The sequence below is a fragment of the Mytilus galloprovincialis genome, chromosome 11 (genome assembly GCF_965363235.1).
Source record: "Mytilus galloprovincialis chromosome 11, xbMytGall1.hap1.1, whole genome shotgun sequence".
In the NCBI taxonomy this organism is placed as follows: domain Eukaryota; kingdom Metazoa; phylum Mollusca; class Bivalvia; order Mytilida; family Mytilidae; genus Mytilus; species Mytilus galloprovincialis.
This window is the reverse complement of record NC_134848.1, coordinates 59,959,357-59,983,854: the sequence shown is the minus strand read 5'-3', so window position 1 is coordinate 59,983,854 and position 24,498 is coordinate 59,959,357. Positions and strand designations below refer to the sequence as shown.

The window sequence follows — 24,498 nt, the reverse complement described above, 5'->3', positions numbered from 1 at the left end:
TTTGTTCATGTAAAAAAGGGACGAAAGATACCAAAGGGACAGTCAAACTCATAAATCGAATATAAACTGACAACGCCATGGCTAAAAATGAAAAAGACAAACAAGAGTACACATGACAAAACATAGAAAACTAAAAAATAAGCAACACGAACCCCACCAAGAACTAGGGGTGATCTATGGTGCTCCAGAAGGGTAATTGTGATGTAAACACAAACGGTATCATTAGAAAAAAACAGTTGGTTTTATTTAAAGGGCATATCATGTGATCCGTCTCTGTATAACCTATATTCACATAAACAAATTCAAATAAACATTAAATAGATGGATGAAATATTGACAGGAACAATGGGAAAAGCTTCTGATCAGTATTTTTTTTACTTCCATGAAGTATTATCCGGTCCGTTGAAGAAATTGACTTTGCAGGACTTGTGCTGTTTAATGTTTTATATTCTTCTATCTGAGATAAAAATTTCGTATGCCATATAAGTTCAGTTAAGTGTGTGTATAAGAGATAAACATGAATTGGAGTTTACAAGTAATTTCCAATATTTTGTTCAAGGTACTTATAATGTCTTTCGTTCAATCATACTAGTACATAGATTCAAAACAACGCAGTTTTACTGTCCATCTGAAGTTTGCAGTGGTCATATCGCAATAAACAGGTACAGCTCGTTTTCCGTCAGGATATATAGTGTAAACACCGTCTGCTGGGTTTGTCATTGCAATGTAGGAGCACTCTCGTGGAAGTTTTGTGACTGAAAAGCAAAAAGTATTAATTCTAAATATTTGAAAATGTTTGTATCTTCTATAGGTTAGAACAGTGAGGATCACTTCTTAATAAATTAAATTCAAACAGTTTTCTTGTTAAGACAGCTTAGTAATTGACAGTTACATTTCGCATTCTTTACCAGTTAAATATGCTATGGTATGTACAGGTATTTCAAATAAAAGGTTAGAATTGTCCAACACTTTTTTCGGATGTAACCGCAAAATTTGTACTGAAATTCTTATGAAAATTGGTTTTCATCGGAGATTTTAGACTTAATCCAACATGACCGCATTATAGTTCATGGTACAAAAAGAAAGCAACAATCGACATCTTTGAAAGTCAATAAACTTTAGTTCATATCACATTTATCAATTTTCTTCAAACTCATCCAACGAATTATAGTCCATAGTTTGTATGTCAAATTGACACTAGTATTACTAACAATGAATTGATATTTTTCGTTCTAGATAATATGACCTTTAATATAATCTTTATAATTGTTAATCTTTAAGACAATGTAGCTTTTCCCGCAAGGAATGTATGCACTTAAATTGAATACTAGTATACTGTAATGTTAATGATTGTTTTTTTTTTTTTTTACCCTACGATTTGTTGTGAATTGTATATCTGATACAAAATAACATAGGATAAGAGAAATCCTAAACCACTATTTAAAGGGTCATTAGGGGTTCTCCATAATATTCAAATACAAAAGCATACTAGCCATTAGGTCTCATGTTAGTGCACGGTATATCCTGGTTACATAACCTAGTTACATTACAACAGGCTGAGCATGTAAGGTGATGGCCTTCTGATCTTTTCCCAAAAATAGATCCAATCAGGTGATTACATGTCTAAAATAATGTTGATTAAAGTTTAAAGAAAAACACATGTGAGTGCTACATCTTGTTTATATTTAATACCACAGCTAATGGTATTTGACTTAATTCGTAAACCACTGTACATAAATCATAAAAGATAACGAAAGCAAAGTGACAATTAAACGAACGATATTTAAATCCTATTTATCACGAATACTAAGACTTCATAAACTGCTTAAGTTGTGCGAAATTCGGATACGATAAGCCTAGAGATCAGAGAGCATGCAGGGTTGGTGATACCGTAGGAGACGTAACGAACTGCGCTTCCGTTGGAGAAGAATAAGTATCCGTAATGTAATCCATAAAGTGAGGTATTTGATGGATTGATTTTGCAGTAAATTTTGAAAACCTCACTGAAGTTTTCTGTTGCAATATATATTTTAAAACTTACCTCAGGCATTGCACATCCAAACTCAAACCTTGATTCCCCAGACTCTGTCATATATTTGTGTTTAAAACAGACCTGAAAAAACAAAACAAATCGTATAAGATTATTGTAATATGATTCTATGTATTGGAATTTGAAAATGACTGAAAAACAACATGCAAGATAGCCTTAGAAAACTTTGGATATGTACTCGATGTATTAGTCCTTGTTCGTTATGGGAATTTAGCAAGATATAACCAATACATTTTATTTACTTCAACGTTTACTCATATGTGGGATTTAAGGGGGTTCGCGGGTCTAAATCATTTATATAGGATTTCTCAATATTTTTCTATAAATGAACTTTATCTTATAGTTAATAGAAAAATAAAATAAAAAAGTGGGGTCACCGTTCATTTGCGTTCACAATCTGCCTTCGAAAGAAGCATACATTTTTGTAAACGTGGTTTTTTTCTGTTGAAGTAATAGGAGAAATAAAGGTAATATCGAAATAAAAAAAAGAAATTTATTACAGAAATCGCTAAAATTTCACAATAATTTTGTTTAAGTACAGCTTATATGAAAATTATATTAAAAAAGATAGGTCACCGATGAGTTGAAAAAGATATTTCAATGTTAGAGCCAAAAAATGGCATTTTTCCACCAAAGAGAGATAATTTGGAACTTTTTCAATGATGTATACATTTTGAAAGTCATCTGGGGCCAACACGAATTGATTGTTTTGAATAATTTTTGTACCATATTATAAAGTACCAACTACAAAAGGAAATAAATAAAATGTGTAATGAAAAACAAATGTTTAATTCTTTTCTGAAATGTTTGTACCCTCGAGCCTCCTTAAGGAGTCTTTTTCTTCATGCGATATCTGACACAAAATATAGAATTTTATAAAGGTACATTAAGTAAGTTATATCGAAAGGATGTACATCAACGAATTAGAAAGAATAAAACAATCTGTAGGTCAATATACGGACACTTACTACAGGGAGATAACTATGTAAAATCAGCTAAACGTTTTAATTACGTTGTGTTGTAAAGGGAATATTAAGCTTCTCAATGATCAAAATTGTTGTTTGTCAAACTGCTATATAACCAGTGTAATTTTTCTAACAAAACGGTTGGTTCAAAACTTTTGAAATTTTTATATACTTGTTAAAGGGTCAAAGTAAATACTTTGTCAAAATTTTATGAAAATTAAACGAGCCAAATTAATTTTAGTGAAAGTGTTGGGTACCACCTTAACTCAAAATTGTCAATATTTTATCAATAACGTAGCTCATGTTTACAACATTGCAAAACTAATACACGCACTACCTTTTCCATTCATCATTAAAAAGAGTCGGAAGATACTAATGAAAGATAACATCAACAACAGTCCACGAAACACAGCAAAAAAAATAAATAATAAGTACCTCAGTATTGTCACAAAATACGTAATGTTGGCAATCTTGTACAATTTCCACATTACTACATGACAAACACTACTGGCCTGCATCTAAATGAACAATAAATAAGAGTAAAAGAATTAAAACAATTGTGAATATTTTCGAATAACGCTATGTTGAATAAACGTATATCGTCCTGTCAACATGACATTTTCAAAATAGTTTCTTTGCGGAACAGTCATTACATTTAGCTTGTTCATATATAAAAAATATATCAATTGCAGTTGAAGTATCAACCTTAAATTATAAACATGAATGTAAAAGAGAGGCGAAAGATACAAGAGGGACATTCAAACTCATAAGTCAAAAATAGACATTGTTGAAGCTGTACTTTTCTGATGTTTATTGCGTCATGGTTGCAGATGACACAAATTAAACAAATTAACGTATTCGCAATATGTTATTTAGATGTTAGATGTGATACTCTGTATGTAGAGTATTATGATTTTTTTTGTATATGGTGTATTAAAGAAATTCTCCCCGTCAAAAGGTTTGTATATCTCACAATCCACACTAGTCTTTCGTAAAACATCAAACCCTAAAAAGATAGGAAAGTGCTACATTGCATTTGACATAACCATGATATCTAAGAACACAAATTTTGACATGGTTTTATGGACGACGGTTTAAAGTTATTCAGTTGAACCTATTTCTATCAGTAGACTTAAATCCTTCAATCATTAAGCTACTTGCCAGAAAGAGTAACTTGCAATAGTAGCATCAAGATGTTGACCCATCTGAACATATATTGATCTGCAATATACACATAAATGATAAAGTTTTGATTTGTAAAATTGTTCGAACAAGGGATACTATTTTTACAGGTTTTCACTAAAAGCATGTATTCATTGTATTTTCATACGTATGGAAATATCAATAAAAACAAGAGTATAGAGATAACTATTTCAATAAGAAATAGAATGTTATTCATGTGTACATTATTCTTTAAAATAAAATTTTTAAAAAAATGGGTTAACTCTGATTTAAAATAATTTATAATAAATGGTGGTATGAGTCTTGCAATTAGGTGTGTTGCTAAATTTGCTATATCACGAATATATTTGTTTGTGGATTTTTTATTAACTTCCTTCCATTGCAATTTTTTGTTCGCAACAGACTACAATCAGTACATGTCAGAATGATTTGATTTACGAAAAGACTATAAAGTATTAATAGTTGTTAGATTTAACTATTACAGATTGAGACATTACGTCGCTTCATATGATAAATGTATAGATGTTTGATATTCTATTACAGAATTGTCGACCAAAGAATTATACAACACTAATAATTATGAGCATTGTGTCGTCATGGACTATCAATAATAGGTAAATTACTGAACGATATTATTTTCTTAAAAACTACCCGTCTTATTCCAAGTGTGTAGATATCAAGCAAGAGCAATGACTACTGTGTACTATTCTGTGATGAAACGTTCTGAAATTTTCAGGGTTGATTGTAAAAAAAATAATATTTGCCATCATTTATCGGAACAGAAACAATCAGGTAATTTGCATAAATGACGACTGTTTGTGTCTTCAAGTGGTTACACCATTATGGATATACTATACTAGCATAATAATATATATATACAGATTTGTGTATACAGTGAAACTTGATAAGCGTTTTAGTTTTCCTTACTTTTGTGCAAATTTAAGAAACTAAGACTTTTTCAAAATTGTTTTAAACTTGTGTATCATCATAAAATTATTTCCATAGCAACACAGTTTAAACTATAATACCATTATATATGAATCTGTTTAAAATTATGATGATTACAATAATTTCTACAAATTTTTTATATGTTTTTTTTTTGACTGCAGAATTAGGTTTTTAAACATTTTCTAAAACTTGGCATTTTGTATCCATGGTAACAAAAAGATGAGACATACTTCCCCATGACTTTTTCACATCATTGATAAGATACAACTATGTTTTTTGTATGAATTCTTTGTTGACTCTAACTCAGGTGTCCGCAAACATTTTTTGTGAGCATTCAAAAATGGCCTCAAAAAGGGAATTTTTACCTTATGCAAACTACATAAAAAGGGGAGTGTATGTGATTTTGACTGAAAATAAATATGAAGATATCAGTTATTAAATTACATTAATAAAATGCAAATATTCTATAAAATCATAAAAAAAACATTTTTTCTCTGAAAAATATGTTGAAAATAGCCTTTTTGCGGTTAAATCCATGGATAACTAGAAGAGCTATGGCAACCAATGTGCTTAGCAACCAAAATTTTGCGATATTTTGTTTGTTTCATCAAGACTAGTAAATTTGTGAAGTTTTAAGAAAACCCATGATCATACGTGCCACACGCCCTATGTAATGTATGTAATGTATGTAATGTATGTAAGAGTTTAAATAATTACAGAGAACCAGTATTTTAAAAAGGACAAGAAATTTAGAATTTAAAAGCAAGGTGAAAGATGCCAAAGAGATATTCAAACTCATATATATGTAATTCAGAGGTTGTCGTTTGTCGTTGTATATAATTTTTGGTTTTCGTTTATTGTACAAAAGTCCTTTTTCTCAATGGTATTTCTATTGTCGATACGGGGTTTTTAAAGCTTGCGATTCGGTATGGGGTTTGCTTATTGTTTGACGACCGTACGGTGACTTATAGTAGTTATAATCCAACTCATTTGGTCTATAGTAGATAATATTCTTCTTGTTTCTATGTTGATACATTGACATTGTCAATCAATAAGCTATCAAATGGTGTATACAGCTTTCCTTAATTAGGGGCTGACGGGTCGCAGAAGTTCATTCCATTTTTCAAAATAAGCTATTGTATGATGTTCACGCGCATTTCGATATTTTGGTCATTCGTTTCTCCCCTTAAATGCGTATTGGAACATATTGACTATATACCATTTTTTCCTTTATTTATAGGCGATTGAATTTAGTATAAGGTATATATGTTATTAGTGGCTGAAGGGTCGCAGCAGTCCACCCATTATTCAAAATATCCATTCCATTATTCAAAATTGTCTATTTCTCAATTTTCACGCGCATTTTTCCTTTCTACACTTGTGAAAATTGAGTGCTGCTACGTCTAGTGATATTTATTTCATGTGTATTTAGAACAAGAACAAATTAATAATAATTTATCGTTGATAGGCTCTAGAAATTTGACCAACCTGCTTAAAGGATAAGAAAGGAGTAGGTCCGGTAAGGGCCGGTTTTGGCCTCAAATTTCAAGTTCATCTGACGAAAGATTATGCACACTTTTTAAACACTTAAATGTCTATTTTAATTGATTCAATTATATTTTGTGAAAGATTTCAACTGATTCACTCATTAATAACGCTCCGATTCAAGCTTAAATATGACAAATCTATCAAATATGCCAAAAACTGTCACTTATCATATGGTTTTTCTCAAAAATGAAAGTGGCCGCATCCGTGTTCATCCTCGACCTTTATATATGTTATGTATTATCATTAAACACAACTTACATTTCAATATCAAGAATGAACACGAATGCGGCCACTTTCATTTAAGACGGAAACCGTATAAAATTTAACTAAAATGCTGAAATTGTGAAGATTTCATTAATTTAGCATGACTTAATTATGCAACTACCCAATATATGTGCATTGTAATGCCAAAATAAGCCTATATTTATGTAGCAGAGGCATTAAACCTTCCAAAAAACAACTAAAAGTTTACATTTAAACAATTTTGTAAAACAGCTATATTTATATGGGGCCAAAAAGGGGTCTTACTGAACGTACTCCTTTAAAATTTAAAAGCAAGGCGAAAGATGCCTAAAAGAGGTTGTCGTGTGTCGCTGTATATCATTTTTGGTTTTCGTTTATTGTACAAAAGTCCTTTTTCTCATTGGAATTTCTATTGTCGATACGGGGTTTTTAATGCTTGTGATTTGGTATGGGGTTTGCTTATTGTTTGACGACCGTGCAGTGACTTATAGTAGTTATAGTCTAACTCATGTGGACTATTGTAGATTATTTTCTTCTTCTTTCTTTTTTGACAATATCAATGTAAAAATTGAAAAACGAAAAAAGGAAAACACAAGTATATATAAAACTAAAGACTGAGCAACACGAACTAAATAAAAAAAAGGTAGGATCTTAGGTCCTCCGGAAGGGCACACATATCCTGCTCCAAATGTAGCACATTTCGTATATCTAGATGATTATTATAACAATAATATTAATTGTGATGACATACATGTATAATAATATATTTGAAATAAGTCTTGTTCCAACATTATTCAAAGTTTGCATACTAATTTCACTCAGTTCCAAAATATGAACCTCTTTTTGTGGAATTGATTGATTTATATAAGTGGCCATGCGTTCCGTGGGTGAATTAAAATCAAAACAACATTTTATTGTCAAATTAAATATGTTTATGAATAAACGGTACATGCGTACTCATATTAATGAGTTAAAAGTACAAGACTATTAGAACATAAAGCACAGAAGGAAAGGACCACCGGGGTATTTGGTTAAATCACTTGTACTATTAAGGACAGTAATGATCGGACAATGTCGGAGGGCTAATCTCTATGTGTGAGATACACCGTTTAATCTGTGTCATTTAAGCGAAGTCTTTGTGCAACATTCCTAGTGACATGAATGTTTAATGTGTAGTAAAGGTAGATTTAAATCTTCTGAATTCCAAAAAATATATAGCAATAATCCAATGAGGATAAAGTCACATAGATAAATATTTATGATCAATTGATAAATTTATCTTTATTCAATTTATTGAATTTTGATCAATACCAGGTTTAAATTGTGGAATTATTTTTGAACGAACTAGTTAAAATTTGGTCATAAAGTTTGTACATTTATTAATGCAATATTAAAGGTACCGTACTTTTAGCTTACACGTACAGTATGCATGGTCTGAACACTAATTTATATTTATTTATATTATTGTTCTACATAATTTTTCAATTAGTTTTTTTTCAATTTTCTAAAAGTATATCACACAATTTTATATTTTTCTATACACTACTTTTATTGTAATAGTATATACATTTCAAAAATACTTGAAATCATTGAGTTCGGTGAAATAAGCGTTCAGCTCCTCGTGTTCAGACTGTTTATGACGTCTTTTCAATGAATTCGCTGGTGGTTTACTTAAGAATTTAATGTTTCTTTTTGTATATTTATTGGGATGTAAAAGCGTTGACCGAAGTACATTTTGTATGAAGCGCGGACGCGCTTCATTCAAAAAATGTGCGCACGGTCAACGCTTTTACAACCCTATAAAGTTACAAAAAGAAGCATTCAATACTTTTAATTACATATTTTAGCTATAATCATGAAAACACGAATTTTATATATTTTTTTATTTAATTCACCTGTGCACTTTATTGTTGAACCACGTGTTATCATGAATGAAAAGTTGTATTGAGCAATGCAACTGCCTACGGAATAACACGTGATGTGCAGTTAGCCAATCAGAATAAAGTATTATAATGCAACATACATCTAATGTAATTATTTATTGATAGTAAGTCAAGAGAAATTGATTTATATATTAGCTGTAATTGACCTTGAACTAGCTTTCAGTGACTAGAAAAACTGTTATGTATAAATTATCTGTATCTATTGTTTTATGTTGTTTTGTGTATCCTTCTGATCTTTTTAAGGAGATGTGTAATGAGTGCCAAAAATGACTAGTATGAAACCATTAAAACAGAATAAAACAACGGTCTAATGTATAAAAATAAAACGAGAACAAGAAACCCTTATGAACCACACCAACAAACGACAACCACTGAACATCAGATTCTAGTATGAAAAATCAAAGATGAGTTTAGCTCTACGTTTAGTTGTTGTTTGGTCATTCAACTTTCTACCTGTTTCCGTTCGGATACAGCCTTGGCTTTTGGCGTTCCTGATGGAGGTAAATCCACAGTAGCACTTCGAACGAATGATATTAAAAAAGTGTTGTTTTTAGCTTATTCTTTATTATCAATATTTTCGAATCATCATCTTCGTTGACTTTAGTGAATAGTGATGGCCTCTCCAATGGTACCAATTAATACCATCAGCACTTGAAGGATGGAATCCTGCCAGATATTTACCATTCAGATTTGAAAAATGACAATCTCTGTACCACCACGCACCTTTGAAACTAACTGCACAGTTTGATCCGGATTGGTCATTGTCCTTATCAAATGTAGAAAACCTCATACCATTATGATGTGTTAAGGAATCACCTGTCAGAGTAAAAATAACAAGGTTTTTAAAAGACTTTTTAAAATTGATAGTATGTAAATAAAGGAACAAAAAAAAAAGCAGAAAAAAATTATAAGCCATTGAAAATTTGGCGGGAATTCATTATATCTAGACTTTTCATTTATTTCATATTGTGGCACCCTTTTTCTTTAAACATATTTGAAAAATAACAGGGATTTTATTGCATTTTTGAATATAGCTGTTTAGCGATGTGTAATAAAATTAGGAAAAGAAAAGAAAGTAGTGATTAGTGGGGAAAATATTTTAATGGCACTACATGGATTGAACCAGAAGATTCCGAATATATGGTAAAATATTAAAAAACAAGAGGAGCGAATATAATTTAGTAAAGATATCATAGGATTAAAAATAATGAAACGCATCTCGAATATATGTAAATCCAGAAAATGATTTTGATGAGATGAAAGATGAATATATATTTTGTAAAAAAGTAAATTTATTTATCGCAATGCTGTTAGCTTATGGGAGTTCGCTTCTCAGTTTCAAAGTAATTAACTTTTCAAATCACTAGTTTATATTGACTGGGGATTAATTAAGGAATCCAAAGAACAAAAAAAATATATAGGTCACCGTGCTTGTTTTTGAGATATAAGCAATTGAAATTTTGGCAGGAAAATATTTTCTCTTGACTTTTCATAGCTTTATCACAAGTTGAAGTTCTCAAAAACTGTTAAAAAGTAAGTAAAATTTTATAAGACTTTTACAGAAGGCTTATCATTATACATGTAAAAGATGTACAAAAAGAAAAATGGGGGTCACCGGTCATATTTTTTCAAGGCAATCAAATGGATAAAACAAGAGGATTCCGAAAATCTGACAAAAAATCCAAAACATGACAAGCCAGCTTCTTTATGTTCATTCTAAGTGTTCACATGTTGCTACATGTAATGTATGCATACATAATTTTTAAAGAAATCAAGACAGAGCAAAAATACGAATTTAAAAAAAAATATATATTTGCAATGTCTTGTTTTCTATTACTTTGTTAACACGTACATATAAGTTTGTACTTTTACATGTTCAGTAATAGTTATTCCACGAGGACGCGGTGTGTCAGTGTAAGATCACCCCGATGGCCGGAGGCCAGAGGCGCATTTTACACTGACACACCAAGTCCGAATGGGATAACTATTTTACATCCCAGCTGTTTTAGATTAGACTAAAAACCATTTACAATTAATAAAATCTAGTTTAGAACGCCACACAACCATTATAATATACTTTATATATTACTATATGATGTATACCCTTTATGACCCCCGAACACGATGAGTAGATTTCAAACAATGTCAACTCGCCCCACTGGCCAATCGGCTCACACTATATCGCCACTTTATAAAAAAAAAATCGCCCCACTCTTGTTTACCAAACTCGCCCCACTTTTGAAAAAGTGTAAAATCAAATTGAACAATCAGTCTGACAACTCATTTATTAACGAAAAGGGCTTAAACCCCACTGAATAAAGGTCTGCCAACTCGCCCCACTTATTAAAATATCTTGCTTTCTTTAAGTATGTTTAATTACTGAAAGTTCGTAACCAGTCGTCCTTGTGTATTGATAGGTGTCGTGGGGTTTGTTTTGCTAAAGGTCTTGAGATCGAATCCCAGCATATACACTGGACTTTTCTACGTGAATTTTGATAGATAGTCTTCTCCGTATAATTACTTATAAGTTTTATAGTGGATTTGACAATCCCGCCAAAATGTTACAGAACAAAGGAAAGCATGCATAACAAAGAAACTCAAACTGGGATAATCTGGTGGCTGGGGTGTAAACGCAAAAAACTCTGACTCACAATTAATAATTTTCTTTATTCAATTCAATTCAATTCTTTATTAACCAAATGTTTTACAACATATAGGTACATGTATAATCAATATATACTAAATATAGATTACAAAAATATACGATCATGACAAAACACAGAATGAAGTGTTTTAAAATATACAATTAACAAAAAGCTTTGTATTTGTTAAAATTTTGTCATTAAAAAAGAAATACACATGCAAATAAAGAATTTTGGGCATTCATTCATGACACAAAATGCAAAAATCAAAAAGCCCAGCAAAAGGCACTTAAAGTAAAATAACAGCGCTCTAATTGGTATTCTCAATTCTCTAAGTCAAACACTGATTAACATTCTCAGCCATTTTCTGAGCAATACATGGACCCTTTTAGAACATCGGTGTTCATTGGTTCATGTTACCTAATCTGAGGTTTGCAGTTCAAATAAATGAGTACAGTTGTTTTTCCCTAGCGTTCTTTATAGCAAAGTTGTCATAGTTACAAATGTTTATGTAGAGTTGTTAAAATACACGACTGAGTTCAAGTACAATAGTTGTTTTGGAGCAGAGAGGGAACAAAAGCCAAATAAATACAGACAACAGTTTGACCAAGACAAATAAAGATTTCATATTATTTACAACATACCTGCATTTCCTGAGTAATTATACACTAGCAAACGATAGTCGTTTCCTTCATCGGCAATATTAAAAATGGAATATTCTGCATAGGTTGTGTTTCCATCAAAATCTTGTAATTCAATTCTAAGATCATGGTTGCCATGAGAAGTTATTTCATGGATATTATCATTTCCTACAAAAGATAATTCTTGACTATTTCTTTAAACATTCTTATTCTATTGCACGAATAAGTGATATTTTTCTGACTGTTATTGACGTCTGTACACTAATTCAATTGGATATTGGATGTGTTACAATGTATAATTGGTATTTTAGACTTAGATTCAATGTACATGAATTTATTATTAGTTATTTTTTTGGCTTCAAACTAGCTGTAAGTAACTGCTGGTACTCTGAGATCTGAACTTAATGTCTGTTTTGTTGGGATGTATAAGTACCTGTCAACGTCCACTCTGTGTTTTTAAGATGTATTTCTATTTGTACACATCTGACGAGTTAATACTTTTACAACTGATTTTTATAGTTCTAATGTTGCGTTGTAACACAACTTCCCGGATTAGGGCAAGGATTGAGCGCTTAAAAACATGTTCAACCTTACTGCATTCTGTATATACATGTCTCACAGCTGTATCTCAGTGGTTGTCATTGGTTCACGTCTGTCATACTTGATTTTGTTAGTTGTTTTGTTATAAATTATGACGTTAGTTTTCTTACTTGAATTGTTATCCGCCTAAACAGTTTTTTTTCTCACTGTTGAAGGCCGTACGGTTGACAATACGGTATTGGTATGAAAATACGGCTATTATTTATATGGAATTTGTGTTGTTATTAAATTTTGAAATCATTTTAAAATAAGAAAATATCTCTCTCATGCAAAGCTCTGATTTGTCGTCCGGATTTGGCTATACTTTAGGTAAATGTATTCTAGGTATTAGATTTTTCAAATAGAATGTCCTCTAGCATCACTGAAGAGACATTTATTAGCGTAATGCGCATTTGGTGCCGGAACATTAGTACCCTTTATATTATTACAATAATTAAAAACTAAATATGATTATGGTTGAAATTTTAGTGTATGTTTGATATCGAACTAGAATAAATGTTACCTTTTGATATGAGTATTACCTACCTAACCAATATTCACTGTTTACATCACCAAAACCGTCTTTGTAGGCTGACCATCCACGGTAGAAATCAATAAATCCGTTAATTCTTCTCTGTATAACCTATTTTTAAGGGACATTTATATGAATATTCAAAGTTATAAGTGCATGTAATAGTTACCCCATGTTTTAACTAAACGCTATATTCCAAATGGCGGTTCTTACGTTGCAGATTTGCCTGTCCTTTTAAATCTGTAATTTTTAGTGTAATTGAATGAATGAATCAATGAATATTTAATTTGCGAAAGCATAAATAATATGCTATGGCAATACTTAAACAAGTATATACAATGTGATAAAACAACAGATAGCAGAGAAAAATACATAATATAATAATGGTACAATTAATTGATTAATTGGCTGGTAGTTTTTCCTTCTTTGTTTTTGTTTACATCTTGTCTGTTATCGTTTAACTTTGTTTGATTGAACTTGTAAATATAGGGAGATGCTGTATGATTTCCACTGAGAAAAATATCAACAAAAGGTGGAATTATGTATTTATTTTCCATTTCGTTTTTGTTTAACGGAAAATGATACTAGTATATTATTAAGTGCTCGATTATATTGACGTAACACAAAGTTAAGTCCCGACAATCTATTGTAATTGATATTTTTGTTCCTTTGACTTTTAAAGTAAAGTAGATTTTAAATGATTCAGTTATGATTTATTAATGAAGGGGATTTGCTGTAGTACATGGTTTATTCATAGTGAGCAATGAGTTATCCACAGTAAAAAAAAAAAACTACCATGAAAATATGGGTTTACTTAAATTCTAAATGTTTATGATACTTTCCCTAAATTTAATTACATCTTAAAGAGTGCTTTAAGAATCGCGACAATGTAGAGCATGACACATAGAAACAAGCAACAAACGAACGATACTCACTGTCCAACTTAAATTTTTAGTAGTCATATCGCAATATACAGGAGTCGCCCGTTGACCGTCTGGATAAATAGTATATACACCATCTGTTCTGTTTTTAATGTTTATGTCTGAACACTCTTGTGGAACTCTGGTGTCTGTAATGGAGATATGGATTAAAAAAAGTTATGCAATGTTATGTAAAAACTAAAGTCACTACCCAATTAATGATTAGTAGAAAATAACAAACTCTGTTCTACATATTCAAATAATATATAATTGCAGACAGAGTTTAAATTTCTATTCAAAAACCCCTTGAATATTGTGATCTAAACTTTTATCGATTAGTTTTAACCTACCTCCAATTGTTGAAGCTCAGGTAAAGAACAAAAAACCAGTGATGGTGCTATTCCTCAATCATATAATTGATGTTCCTATATGAATGCCTTGCTCATTTTATCATTCTACCATTTCCAGGCCAGGAGCCTGTTATTGAGTGGTTGTTGTTTGTTGTTGTTGATCATATGCATTGTTTGTATATTGTTTTGAACATTTTTTAACATATTCTATTGCACCACTGTCTCAGAATGGAGTTGAGCGCATGCTATCATGTTTAACAACGCCACAATCTGTTTGTGTTTGTCCCAAGTCAGGAGCCTATCATTAAGTGGTTGTCGTTTGTCGTGTGTAGATGCGTTACATATTTGACCTTCGTTCATTGTTTTGTGCATAAATAAGGCCGTTAATTAGTTTTCTCGTTTAAATTGTATTACATTTGTCAATTCCAGTCCTTAGTTATAAATATTAATATGAAAATGCAGAGAATTGCAAAATTTACATTTTCTTAATCATCTTGATCTCATTATTTAATAATAAAAAAGCTTATGTAAACTTATTTTTTTTGTTAACGACTGCTGAAAGCTATAGTTACGGTGTACATGAAATATGCCACCTCATGAAATTTCTTTTAAAAATTTACAAAGCATAGCAATCGTATTATAGAAGTTTGAAACAGTAACTTACTATTTGTTTTTACATTTAAACAAGTAATGTCCTGATTGCACAATCTAGTATTATTACAGCAGCCGGAGCATATAATGTGATGACCTTCTGCCCGTTTCCCAAAAATAGATCCAATCAGATGATTACATGTCTGAAAAATTTTCGTTTTGAATTCCGAGGTCATGAATGTTAGAAACTTTTGAAACATTTATGTTTTTTATTTCATTTATAATACATTCATTTTTTTTTGCGCTGAGTAAGCTGAGTAAGCTAAATATTATCGATGATATGTGTATTACGAATTTTATCCGGATGTTTTTACTAATAGTGTAAAGTGCTCATCATATATTCCCTATAAAGAAAAGAAAAAACAACATTCAAAATGCCAAATCTGCCGTTTGGAATATTTAATCATTTTATATATACCAATATCCTTCTACTAGAGATGTATACACATATGACTTCCCTCGTCCGGCTGTCAGATACATGGCTGCATAATTGATGCAAACGTATGGTGCGAGGAACTAATAAATACACAGTCTAGTCAGATACAATGTCTAACGTTAACTTCATAGCAAATTATTTGAAGATATTCTAACTACAGGTAACGACAGAAATAAGTTGGTAACAAGTACTTTATCGTCAATTTTGTTTTTGTTTTGGTGATCTTTGGTCATGTGCTAAACAAACTCTCTTCAGGTGAATACAGATAGTTTATATCTAGATTTCACATTTTTTTAACCTTTGTGTTGTATTGTTAGTTTGATTTCTCAAAGATGAATATCCGAATATTTTCATAGGACATTTTACCTGTTATGTCTGTTTGTTTTGTTCACACATCGTTGTCAATATAATGAAATTTTATGACACTGTCATACAAGTAGAGGCTTAGCTAGCTATAAAACCAGGTTTAATCCACCATTTTCTACATAAGAAAATGCCTGTACCAAGTCAGGAATATGACAGTTATAATTCATGTGTTTGATGTTTTTGAGCTTTTGATTTTGTCATTCATTTAGGGACCTTCCGTTTTGAATTTCCCTCGGAATTCAGTATTTTTGTGATTTAACCATTTTTAATGTAAGGACGGATTAACCTTTGGTTGTGAACATCCAAAATCAAAACTTGTCCCTCCAGATTCAGTGGCGAACTTTTGTTTGTAACACACCTGCAATCAAATTAAAATCTATGAGTAATTATCAGCTATGCATATTCAGATTTACAAAATTCTGGTTGTGTATAAAATTTATATAAAAATATAAAAAGACATACGAAATCAGATTCCGAAAAACTTTCACTTTCAGCTCGGTTCACTTATTTGTCCAATGTTCTTTCATTTTATCAATTAGGCCACACCAATTTGATTCCTTGTTCGACGGATCCGCCCGCACCTAATTTTTTCAAAACAGATTTAAAAAAAAAAAATTTATATTCCCGCTTCCCGCATCCGGAAATGTAATCATGTCTATTTCCCGCACCGTTTTTTTTTGTAAATATTATAAAAAGATATCAACATTGGTTTCTTTCCCCCTTACTGATATTCCCTATCAAAAAATGTTCGTTGTTAGAATAAAGTACAAAGAACTTCTGAAGGATTTGCCTTCAACTGCAATTATATTATATGCTGGCAAAACAAAACTATCTATAGCCGCTGCATGTTTATGCACCTGTCCTGATTGATCCAGGGGCCTGTCGTTCAGCAGTTATCGTTTGTTAATGTTGTTCATTGGTATTTTCACGTTTGGATATATAAATTAGATCGTTGCAGAGGCGGATTTAGGGGGAGGGGCCGGGCCACCCCTTTTTGGGAAAAAAATTGGTTGCTTATATAGGGAATCATTGAAGCGTGACTGGAGCGGCCCCCTCTTAGGTCAGTCAGTAGGCCCTAACTTTTTGGATCCGCCAAGTGCTGCGTTGGTTTTCCTGTTCGAATTGTGTACACTTATAATTTTGGGATCCTTTATAGCTTGCTGTTTGGTCTGTATCAAAGCCCTGTGTAAAAGGCCGTACTTTGACCTGTGTTTGTTATTGTCAGGTTGAGAACAACCCTCCCTCAGACAAGGGGTCATTTTACTGATGTAGAAAAGAAAATAGAAATACCAAGGATTTGTATAGTTCTTCTATACAAAACCTTTGAAAACTTAGAATTTTGTACCCAAAAGAGGAGAGTTACATCATATTTTAAACAACTTTTTCTAAAAGAGGGGTCCACTTATTTTGAATAATATTAAACTGTAAAAGTAAATGTGTTAATTTAACATGGTTAAAGACCAGGAATATTACAAAATTCTTGGACATGTTTTGACCATTTAATACTAGATAGATATATAGTTCTTTGAGAAAATATGAACCCTTTTGTACAAACAAATATATTATAACTTATATTGATCCCTCATAAAACATGTACATTTGTAAAAGGGATATTTATAACATTAAGGGGTTGCCCCCAAACTGATTATGACTTGGATGGAGAATTGTCTCATTGTCAGTCACACATTCATAGACCAGATTTAATTACTTCTTGGTGAACAGGGAAAAAATACTTCAGAAATTAAAGAAATGTCAAAGTACAAGTTATAAATCAAGTTTAATTATTGTCAAAACCTACTATTTTATGTTTACAAAAAAAATATATAATCGCTCGCCTCAAAAATTTGCATATTAAATATTTTTCATTAAAATTTTCAAATCGCTCGCTCGCCCCAAATTTTGGAGTCCAAAAATCCGTAGAACAAGAAATTAAATTGGTGTGGCCTTATTCATTAATTTATTTTTTAAGTCATCTGTAGTAAATATTTTATTTTGATAATTTACTTATCTATTAAGCATATTTTGTTGACTTTCATGTTTTAACAATTTTTTAATTATCTTTGACGGTTTTTATTTAACTATACAGATACCAGTTTAACACTGAATGTTTCGTTAACAATTTAACTATGTTTATATGTTGTAATATTTTGATGCACTTTCATACAAGTGAGAGATTTGGATAGCTTTTAAAACAAGTTTAATCCACCATGTTCTACATTAGAAAATGCCTGTACCAAGTCAGGAATATGAATGTTCTTTTGATGTGTTTTAGCTTTTGATTTTGCCATTTGATAAAGGACTTTTCGTTTTGAATTTTGAGATCAGTAGTTTTGTGATTTTATATTTTATACCTCGGTATTGTCACACACGATGTAATGTTGACAATCTTGTACAGTTTCTATATTACTACATGATAAACACTCCTGTCCTCCATCTACAAAATACCAGAAATGCATTATACATGAGTAACAAAGGAGGATGCGGTATGATTCTCAATGTGACAACTGTCAATCAGAGACCAAATGACAAAGCAATTAACAACTATACAGCATTTAACGTGTGAATGTACAATAAACAACTCATGTAACGCAGAGTCATCTATAAAGTAACAGAATCATAAATAAGATACATGTAAAATTGTAAAACAGTTCAGACGTGAAAACTAAAGGTATAATTTATATATATATATATACTACCATAAACGAAAATCAAGTATGATATACAACAGCAAACGACAAACACTTAGCCACAGACTCTTGACATGGCACAATCACGTACCGAATACGGGGAAGTTACCCATATTTACGAGCACTCAACCCTCCCCTAACATGGAGCAGTGGTGCAACAACACACTATATCACTATAAAAATTTATCAAAAAGGGTTTAACCCATCCGATCGATACAAATTAGAAAACACAAGTAATACAAACACAGACGATTGCAGGGTATTTACACATCCCTTTAGGTGTAATACCACAAATCATGGTACGTTATATCCGGTATATACGAAAATAAGTCGAAAAAAATATTCCCTTAAATTTGACAGTTGTAGGTAATTGATCCTACATTTTATTGCAGTAAAACATTTCTGTGTCATAAACATATGTCTTGGGTATTTCAAAGCACCATTATTATTTTTATTTGGGGTTTCTATAGAATAATTTTTAAACTTGAGGTTACATGGTTACTAACTCTTGTTAAATAACGGGAGAAATTTGATTGGTTATTTTCCAGTAATGGTTATTTTCTTATATGCAATGACATGTTATGTGAATTTCTTTCTGTATTACTGGACAGGATAACACTTAACTCATGCCAAGTATTTCTTTATTTGAAACAAAGCTAAAAAAAAAGTGCGAATTTATCAAAGACTAATAGGAGGAAATCAATGGTGGTATTACACCTTTATACATGCATGTTCGTAGAAAATAGGTCATATCCAAGTGAAAGTAATGTTTAATGAAACTTGCTTGAATTATATTTAAAGACGGATAAACTGTTTGGGTGTTTGAATACTTAGTTTCCCTGAAGTTTGACAAACTTCTTTCTGAAATCGTTATTGTTATTGTATGATATTGTGGTTCGACTACCTATCTGTCGAGCAACTAAGTTCTATAAATTGACAAAATTGAGCACTCTATGGTATAAGCATAAACTTTGCACAGGTTTATTTATATACATTTGTAGAAAATGAAACACGGAAAGAAAAGGCTGGAATAATGTACCAGGAATACTATACAATAAACGACGATACTCTAAACCATCAAATCAATATGCTCAAGTGCAGTACATGTTTATGTAGGGTATCAAACCAACGCCCAGGGTAGTAGTTTTGTGGATATTATTATTGCTATTGTTCACCATTATTCTCACATTTGAGGCATACACCATATAACCTATGACAGAAAAGACGTATTCCTTGTTCTCAAATACACATGAGGTGAACACTAATTGAAAATTTGATGTGTTCCGAACCTCATTTTGTAGTAAGTAAACATATTTAGTTTGAATTGACCTGGTTAAATAAAATTTTATGGTAGGAATACGAGGAAGTTTGGAAATTTTCAAATTTTTAGTTTTTTCTCGGTTTTATAATTCTTTACACAACTTTTATTTTAATCATTAGTTTTATGGTGATCATTGTATAGCACACCAACTAAGCTATCTCATGACAATTAAAACTTAAAAAACCTTAAGATATTGAAGTATTACCTAAACATTTGCCCAAAAAATGTAAATCAGAATATTCACATATATACTAGTATATAGATTAGACCGATGGTTTTCCCGTTTGAATAGTTTTACACAAGTAATTGTTGGGGCCATTTATAGCTTAATGTTCGGTGTGAGTCTAGGTGAGTGTTGTTGAAAACCGTTGGTTTTCCCGTTGAAATGGTTTTATTCTAGTAATTTTTGGGGCTCTTTATAGCTTGCTGTTCTGTGTGGGCCTAGTCTCCGTGTTGTTGAAGACCGTTGGTTTTCCCGTTTGAATGGTTTTATACTAGTAATATTTGGGGCCCTTTATAGCTTGCTGTTCGGTGTGACCCTAGGCGTCGTGTTGAAGACCGTACCTTGACCTATAATGATTTACTTTTATAGTTGTGTCTTTGATGTAGCGTTGTTTCATTGGTACTTATACCACATCTTTCTATATCTATATACATAAATATATTTTTTGTCACAGTATCATATTAATAAACCTAGTTTACATTAAGGTTTGTGAGTTTGTAAGACTCTTTGGTATATTCCGCCTTTCTTCATGAACATACTACTGAAATACATTGATTGTTGATTACATCATTATTGTGCTATTTAATGGTGGTAAGTTTTTCTAAGTAGAAGAAGCCAGGATGAAACACCGACCTTTTAGGTAGCACGGAAGTATTTGCATTCCAGAAGTTAGGTTGCTCTATTGTGTACCCTACTTAAGTCAATGTATCTGAACAGTGTGATTGGACAAAACTATAGTATAAACTAAACATACTTTCCAATACTGAAGGGTAATCAGGTGAAGAAAAATAGGAAATAATTTTATATACTCGTAAGGTGAAAATGAATTTGTGAGAATTTTGTTAAATTTTGTATTCACTGCATGATAAAAGACATAAAAGCACAAGTGGCCTTAGGTTTTTAGAAAGTGTTAGAAAGTAGTAAAAATTCTAAATAAAGATTATCGTTATCCCTTATGGAACATACAACCATACCACTTTAGAAAAAAAGACAGACAATCCTAGTCAATTTAGAATAAAGTCGATCGCACCGTACCTGCCACGTGTCATGTGCCGGAATCAAACTCACATCCAAAGTGTTGAGATGCTAGTAATACAGTAGTTGGACTACTTATAACTCTCGGCCACCGATGATGATTATACAATGAACATGATTATGACGATATTGATATACACACACTAAGTTGTTATTGATAACTTACAACAACTCACCAGAAAGCATCAGTTGAACTAGCAGCATCCCAAATATATGAAGGTATCGGTAGATAAGAGTATCTGCAAAAACGTATAATACTCATCAACACACAAATATATATGTATCTAATCTTGGTACATACATGTTAGCAGAGTTATTTGTTGCATGCTAATTATATTAATTTGTTCTTTGAAATCAATAATTCAAAACAAAACATAAAGTAACCAACATTTTTATCAAGTGTTTTTTTAAATCGTTTTGAATAGTATTTATCATGTTTATATTTAAGACACCTATTGTATAATATTTCTCATTTATATTCATGTGGTCCATATTGAAATTCTGATAAAGTTAAGCCATTTCATTTGATGCGTAATAGCTTGTCTTTCTATGTTGTAATGTTATGATACTGTTTCATGTTATGATGTATCTTGGCGCCTGTTGAAACGTTTAAAACCTGCTGAATGTGTTTGCACCTGTCCTAAGCTCATAGCCTCTTGTTCCGTGATTGCCGTTTGTTGATGTGGTTCAAAGGTGTTTCTCGTTTCTCATTTGCACTCATACCACATCTTCTTATTTCTATTGATTGGCTTCGCGTTATTTTGCTGTTAAGTTGAGTTTTTGTTTGTTCTTGTCGGAAATAATTTACCTGGAAAGTGAAGTGAGAAAATTCGTTTAAAGTTGATCTAATTGTTTCGACATTTCAATTGATAGATACCATAACTCTAAACTAGTTTTTTAACCTCCTTTCTTATTGGTAATGACTGACTGGTGCATCTTTATAATTGTATTGCGTGTCTAATTCCTGTTTACCAGAGAACACTTGCTACACAGATTAGTTGATATATTATTCTAATAATAAGCTTTGATGGTGATTATTGTTAGCTTAACAAAAGTTGCAATTATTTTACGAATGTTTAGAACGACCGAAACTATGATATTCTTAGTTGGTTTATCCATCAAATAGAGACCCCTTTCCCACATATATTACACTATTGTTGCGACGAATAATTTAGTAACATAATACGTTCAATTAATATAACTCACCCATCATTTCAGTAACTTTTAGAGAACAATGCGTAGTTTTCCAATAGCACACAAGTTGATTGTATAATAATTTATGTCACATTTTGACAAGTCTGTTCAAGATAAGATAACATAGTAGCAATGTTTACGTTTCTTACGAATTAAAGTGTCAAATAAATTTCTACATGTGTGTAATTTATTTAAAAAAAAAGATGTTTGGGAATATCAGCCTTAGCTTGAATACAAGGAAATAACCTTTAGGGGTAGTAGTCTCGGATTATCATTTCGCAAAAGAGGAAGTTCGTGGGTCTTTGAAGACCATCAATTAAGAGGAGATCTTTCTGTGGAACACTGAAATTCTGTCCTTGACTGATTGGTAGAAAATGTTTGTTATAAATATTTGTTCGATAGATGAAACAAAACAAGGGTTAAAAAATAAAAATAATGTTGAATGCACTTAATCTTTTTTCAATACAGGGTTGAATAATGGAGTCAGAGTAAGAAACTAGTGCGAATCTATCGTGTTTTGGTATGGCACAAACATTCTGCATGACCCAATGTTTTATTGTAGGAAACCATTTGGTTACATTTTAACTTTGATGAATGATTGATGAAAGCTTCTTATTTTTAGAGATGAGCAAGGTATTAATCTGATTCGGAATATTTTTGTATTGAACAGTGTTGAAGTCAAAGGGAGATCCTTTTAAAGAATTTCCGCCAATCACTTAGATAAAATACCTGTATTTTTGTATCTTTTCAATTAAGATGCCAAATAAATGTCTCGATTCGTGTTATTTATTTTGAATAGGCAGATATTGAGACGAAATCAGTACTACAATGTAGCGCCTTGAATCTGCTTGTATGTCATTTTGTGCGAAATTTATCTATAGGCTGTCTTTTTCAATACTTCACTGTCATATCTTATGAAGGAAGAAAGATAACTGTCTTTCCCTTTCTTAAAATTATGCCAATTTAACAAGACATTTAAGTATCTATTTGATGGAAAGTAACTATATGTTTTATATGTTGAATCAGATCATTATTATAATAAAAGTTGAAACCCCGTAATGCTAAAATCATGCATAGATCTAAACGATAGAACATCTACATCGACAAGATGCGGTAATGGTCGCCCTCACCTCAATTTCTCTGCTTTAACGTATATTAACCTTGGATTTTTTTATATGGCTGGGACATTTTCACATATCTGGTTAAATTGGTAGGGTGTGAAGTATGATTTATTTCCAAACAATCAATCATATCAGCAATGTCTTTGTTCTAATCATTCCGTTTTTCACACAATTAGAGTTTAAAATTTAGATCTTTGCATACATTTATTTAAACCATGAGTGTGATATATAGTTCTATGGTCCAATGCTTTTTAAAGAAATTTCAGTTTTTAATCACTGAACGAAAATTTTGCGTTTTAGGGGTATCGACCTAGCTAACAGTCGAGTGTACACGCTCAAGTCTCAACATTTTATTTTTTATGTTATTCATGTTGATTTTTTTTGAAGATGTGGCATGATTGCCAATGAGGCAACTCTCCACTAGAGACCAAATGACACATACATTAACAACTATAGGTCATTGTACGACCTTCAACAATAAGCAAAGCCTATACTGCATAGTCAGCTATAAAAGGGCCAGAAATGACAATGTAAAACAATTCAAAAGAGAAAACTAACGGCCTTATTTAAGTACAAAATATGAACGATAAACAAATATATAACACATACACAAATGACAAATACTGAATAACATAAACAATGTCAACTTCGTACTTTATTTGGCATTTTTAACTTTTTTTGGATTCGAGCGTCACTGATGAGTCTTGTAGACGAAACGCACATCTGGCGTATACTAAATTTAGTCCTGGTATCTATGATGAGTTTATTTATGTGAAGATTGTACTACAATTATTACATTTACTAACATTATCAAATGAATGTTCTTTGAAATTATGGTCATATGAAGCCCTTTAGAAAACTCACATTGAATACGGTAACGTCGTTGGACATATTATACAAAAAACACAGCAGTGGGTTACC

General features: G+C 31.4%; 2 protein-coding genes across 2 annotated transcripts in view; both read right to left on the bottom strand.

The window, feature by feature from the left end:
- Nucleotides 1–258: 258 nt before the first annotated feature.
- Nucleotides 259–24,498, bottom strand: part of LOC143050843 (uncharacterized) — a 31,447-nt gene continuing 7,207 nt past the window's right edge. Inside the window, exons 6-7 of the mRNA XM_076223950.1 lie at nt 622–755; nt 259–282 (exon numbers count right to left, since the gene is read on the bottom strand). Of these exons, the coding sequence (XP_076080065.1) occupies nt 259–282; nt 622–755 (158 nt within the window). The remainder of the gene's footprint in view (nt 283–621; nt 756–24,498) is intronic.
- LOC143052507 (microfibril-associated glycoprotein 4-like) lies at nt 9,424–22,554 on the bottom strand. Its single transcript, XM_076225554.1, has 9 exons — nt 22,469–22,554; nt 21,439–21,501; nt 18,348–18,430; nt 16,283–16,354; nt 15,208–15,337; nt 14,209–14,342; nt 13,288–13,384; nt 12,166–12,330; nt 9,424–9,695 (listed from the first exon to the last, which is right to left on the bottom strand). Exons 1-9 carry the CDS (start codon nt 22,473–22,475, stop codon nt 9,448–9,450), a joined length of 999 nt encoding a protein of 332 aa, XP_076081669.1. The 5' UTR covers nt 22,476–22,554; the 3' UTR covers nt 9,424–9,447.